General features: G+C 45.8%; 1 protein-coding gene across 1 annotated transcript; it reads left to right on the top strand.

Annotated features, from left to right (window-relative positions):
• The first annotated feature begins 1,073 nt into the window (after window positions 1-1,073).
• Window positions 1,074-2,108, top strand: LOC138770599 (B2 bradykinin receptor-like). Its single transcript, XM_069949702.1, has one exon. It carries the CDS (start codon window positions 1,074-1,076, stop codon window positions 2,106-2,108), a length of 1,035 nt encoding a protein of 344 aa, XP_069805803.1.
• Window positions 2,109-5,567: the final 3,459 nt, after the last annotated feature.

Genomic DNA, 5,567 nt, shown 5'->3' with positions numbered 1-5,567 from the left:
AGGACAGTGCCGCTCCCCATATACATACACAGGACAGTGCCGCTCCTCATATACATACACAGGACAGTGCCGTTCCCCATATACATACACAGGATAATGCCGCTCCCCATATACATACACAGAAGGGTGCTGCTCCTCATATACATACACAGAAGGGTGCTGCTCCTCATATACATACACAGAAGGGTGCTGCTCCTCATATACATACACAGGACAGTGCTGCTCCTCATATACATACACAGGACAGTGCTGCTCCTCACATACATACACAGGATAGTGCTGCTCCTCATATACATACACAGGACAGTGCCGCTCCCCATATACATACACAGGATAATGCTGCTCCCCATATACATACACAGGATAGTGCCGCTCCTCATATACATACACAGGACAGTGCCGCTCCTCATATACATACACAGGACAGTGCTGCTCCTCATATACATACACAGGATAGTGCCGCTCCTCATATACATACACAGCACAGTGCTGCTCCTCATATACATACACAGTAGGGTGCCGCTGCACATATACATACACAGAAGGGTGCTGCTCCTCATATACATACACAGAAGGGTGCTGCTCCTCATATACATACACAGAAGGGTGCTGCTCCTCATATACATACACAGGACAGTGCTGCTCCTCATATACATACACAGGACAGTGCTGCTCCTCACATACATACACAGGACAGTGCTGCTCCTCATATACATACACAGGACAGTGCTGCTCCTCATATACATACACAGGACAGTGCTGCTCCTTATATACACACACAGGATGGTGCCGCTTCTCATATACATACACAGGATGGTGCCGCTCCTCATATCCATACACAGGATGGTGCAGCTTCTCATATACATACACAGGACAATGCTGCTCCTTAAATATACATATAGGACAGTGCCGCTCCTCATATACATACACAGGACAGTGCCGCTCCTCATATACATACACAGGACGGTAGCACTCCTTATATACACACACAGGTCAGTGCATCCTAAAAAGTCACCTGAAATGATACTTACACTGTGTGTTTCCAGCAGGAGCCCAAGCATACTAAGCACAAGATGGCGAGTAAAGAACACAATGCAACCATGACAGAATTGGCCAATAACCCAGGATTTCCATTAAACAAATGTATAGACCTGGAAAGCTTTGAGTGGCTTTTTAGCTACCAGCCCCAGTTCATGTGGGTCATCTTCATCATGAGCTTCATAGAAAACTTGTTTGTCATCTCCGTCTTTGTCCTTCATAAGAGTCGCTGCACAGTGACTGAGATCTACCTGGGGAACATGGCGGCTGCCGATCTGATATTTGTTATTGGCCATCCATTCAGGGCTCTCTACGTCTCCCACAATTACTACTGGCCATTCGGAGGCTTCATGTGTGTGGCGGTCTTCTCCTTATTTCTTTTAAACCTTTACAGCAGCATCTATTTCCTTATGATGGTCAGTATTGAGCGATATCTAACTCTGGTGAAGGCCACGTCCATTGGTCACTTGAGAAGATCTTGGTGGGCGAGGGTGAGGTGTGGCATCATCTGGATGCTTGCAGCTGTGTTATGTATGCCCAACGCCATGCTCAGACAGGTGCTGATCGATGAAAGATCAAATACCACCACCTGCGTCTCAGTCAGGTCTTCTCCAAACTGGTATATCGCTATTAATGTCATCATCAATGTTCTGGGCTTCTTGGTCCCAATGGTCGTCACCACCGCCTGTACGTCTCAAATGATTCTCGTTTTAAGGAACAACCCAATGCGACGGTGGAAGAAAGAAAAGAAGGAGAGAAGAGCCACTTGGCTGGTCCTGTCCGTCTTCTTGGTCTTCATCGTGTGTTGGTTTCCATTCAATATTTCCACATTTATTAACATATTAAATGAATTCAACGTCTTGCGTTCATGTCGGTTGACGTCCGACAATTATATCGTTTATAACATCTCTATTTATCTCGTCAACTGTAACAGCTGCATCAACCCCGTCCTGTACTGCATGCTCGGGAATCGCTTCAGGCAAAAAGCCCGAGAGGTCTACAGTAGGCTTCTATGTAAGGGACCCGACAGATGGAGGCCGTCAACCCAACTTAGATTTCTTTCTCCATGAGACCATACGGGGAGGAACAAGGGCTTAAACCCACCAATGCATCTGCGGGGCTGCACCAATTCCAGCCATGGGACTCCACAGTAGAAGACCAGGCCGCCATCACACCTGGGCTATCTCTCCAACAAGCAGTGTCCGGCCTTAGGGTCATATTACATGGAAAGAATATTGTGTGAAAAATCGTTATATCGTTTGAACTTGTGCGATAATCTTTCCATGTGTATGTAGGCGACGATCTAACGACTAATGAGAATTTGTTTATATATCATTTGTCGCCGACCATAAAATCATCGATAACCCTCACAAATCTTTCGGTGTATGTACATATCGTCCGTTCACTATTGTAATAGTCTGTATGCTAGAGTATATGAGTATACGGGTATACGAACGATTGTAATTGCGATTGTAACCAACGACTATCGTTCCATGTATTTTGGTGAACAATTTCAGGTCACCCTCAAAAGTGCTCGTTTACAATTGTTTGTCGTTAATCGGAGAAAACGTTTCAATTTACACCATGTTTGATAAATCTCCCCCATAGTGTGTGAACACAATAGCATAAATTATGGGAGAATGTTCAAGAACGTCCATTGTATTAAAACACTGATAGGAAGTAATAGAACCAAAGTAATATATACATAAAGAAAAAAACAAAAAAAAACAAAAACAAAGTAAAATTGTAGTGTACAAAAGAGGGAACCTGTAAGGCTCCACTGAAAATGGAGCCTGTGTTATATGTGTATGTTTGTATTAAAGGGGGAAAAATCAGTCAAATCAACTGGTGTTTCAGAATGTTATTCAGATTTGTAATTTACTTATGTTTCAAAATCTCCAGTCTTCCAGTACTTATCAGCTGCTGTATGTCCTGTATGAAGGGGTGTATTCTCTCCAGTCTGACACAGTGCTCTCTGCTGCCACCTCTGTCCATGTCAGGAACTGTCCAGAGCAGGAGAGGTTTTCTATGGGGATTTGCTGCTACTCTGGACAGTTCCTGACATGGACAGAGGTGGCAGCAGAGAGCACGGTGTCAGACTGGAGAGAATACACCACTTCCTGCAGGACAGACAGCAGTTGATAGGTACTGGAAGACTGAAGAGAATATGCCACTTTCTGCACTACATACAGCAGCTAATAAGTATGTGAACACTTTGTTTTTAAATAGAAGTAAATTACAAATCTATATAAATTTCTGAAAGCAGCTGATTTGAAAGAAAAAGATTTTCTCCGGATGCACGACGACATCCGAATTCCCTGCTGCTCACAATGGAGCATGAAGCCTGAGCTGGAGCCGCACGCTCCATTGCGTAAGCTGACAGGGTTCTCAGCGGCCGCTATTCACTGACTAACGGCCGGAGAAAACTGACATGTCAGTTTCTTGCGGCGCCGCTATCGATCCTGACTGGAGTGTATACCATGTGTATGTATATATGTACTATGTGTATACACCCCAGCCAGGATTCCCTCAGCACAGCGGCAGCACTATGTAAGTACCATACTAATCACGGCCGAGATCACTAAGGTACTTATGTAGTGTGTGAACATAGCCTTACTGTGTATTATAGAGATGGTGTGAGGTAGAGGCACACACACTTACTTAGACAACAGCACCACCTACTGCCTGGGAGAAGATCAGCTGAGAAAGTGGGTGGAGCTATGTAAATGATCTCCACATAAAAGCCCAGGAGTGACAGGCATTCCCTGAGTGGTCGGAGTGTGTGGACATGCTGTGAGACCACCAGGACACGGCCCAGGTAGGACTGACATAGTGACAGATGGGAGATATCAGGCCAGGAAGGTTATTCAGTCAGGAGAAGCAGCACCCCCTCCCCTCCTGGGCCTCCTCTTCGTCTCCTGGGCCTCCTCTCCTTCTCCTGGGCCTCCCCTTCGTCTCCTGGGCCTCCTCTCCTTCTCCTGGGCCTCCCCTTCGTCTCCTGGGCCTCCTCTCCTTCTCCTGGGCCTCCTCTTCCCCTCCTGGGCCTCCCCTTCGTCTCCTGGGACTCCCCTTCGTCTCCTGGGCCTCCTCTTCCCCTCCTGGGCCTCCCCTTCGTCTCCTGGGCCTCCCCTTCGTCTCCTGGGCCTCCCCTTCGTCTCCTGGGCCTCCCCTTCGTCTCCTGGGCTGGATTTGAAAAGAGGAGAAATCTCAGTCTTTCCTGTATGACCTGATCTCTGTTTATAGTCTGTTCCTGGTTTTGGCTTCAAAGATCTGTCAGATAATCTTTCTGTGTAAAAGGGCCCTTACACCAAGGGGCAGGTACAGAGCGATCCTCCTGCTTTCTGGGATCCGCTGTGGCCCCGAGGTCCAGATACCTGGGCGATTCCTTATTACAACAATCCTCCATTCCATCAGGTGACCCAGCCCAGGCCGGCGGCCATCTTGGAGGGCCCTCTGCACATAGACTGTAATCTTAGGTGCCTTCAGGTAAAGTCGCTGTTATGTCTAATAACCTCGGCTCCCTGCTGTCTGATTTATATCGCATCAACACCAAGAGCGTCTCCACCTTCACCTCAGACTGCTGTACTAGGGGAAAACCCCGGAGAACTACAAGGTCCAGCATCACCAGACATAACTACTCCTATACTGCCCCCTATAGATACACATATAAACTACTCCTATACTGCCCCCTATAGACAACATATAAACTACTCCTATACTGCCCCCTATAGACACACATATAAACTACTCCTATACTGCCCCCTATAGACACACATATAAACTACTTCTATACTGCCCCCTATAGACACACATATAAACTACTCCTATACTGCCCCCTATAGACACACATATAAACTACTCCTATACTGCCCCCTATAGACAACATATAAACTACTCCTATACTGCCCCCTATAGACAACATATAAACTACTCCTATACTGCCCCCTATAGACACACATATAAACTACTCCTATACTGCCCCCTATAGACACACATATAAACTACTCCTATACTGCTCCCTATAGACACACATATAAACTACTTCTATACTGCCCCCTATACACAACATATAAACTACTCCTATACTGCCCCCTATAGACACACATATAAACTACTCCTATACTGCCCCCTATAGACACACATATAAACTACTCCTATACTGCTCCCTATAGACACACATATAAACTACTTCTATACTGCTCCCTATAGACACACATATAAACTACTCCTATACTGCTCCCTATAGACACACATATAAACTACTCCTATACTGCCCCCTATAGACACACATATAAACTACTCCTATACTGCCCCCTATAGACACACACATATAAACTACTCCTATACTGCCCCCTATAGACACACACATATAAACTACTCCTATACTGCCCCCTATAGACAACATATAAACTACTTCTATACTGCCCCCTATAGACACACATATAAACTACTCCTATACTGCCCCCTATAGACACACATATAAACTACTCCTATACTGCTCCCTATAGACACACATATAAACTACTTCT

Source organism: Dendropsophus ebraccatus, chromosome 13 (assembly GCF_027789765.1).
Source record: "Dendropsophus ebraccatus isolate aDenEbr1 chromosome 13, aDenEbr1.pat, whole genome shotgun sequence".
NCBI lineage: Eukaryota > Metazoa > Chordata > Amphibia > Anura > Hylidae > Dendropsophus > Dendropsophus ebraccatus.
Note: the sequence above shows the minus strand (reverse complement) of the source record. Positions and strands in the feature narration are given on the sequence as shown.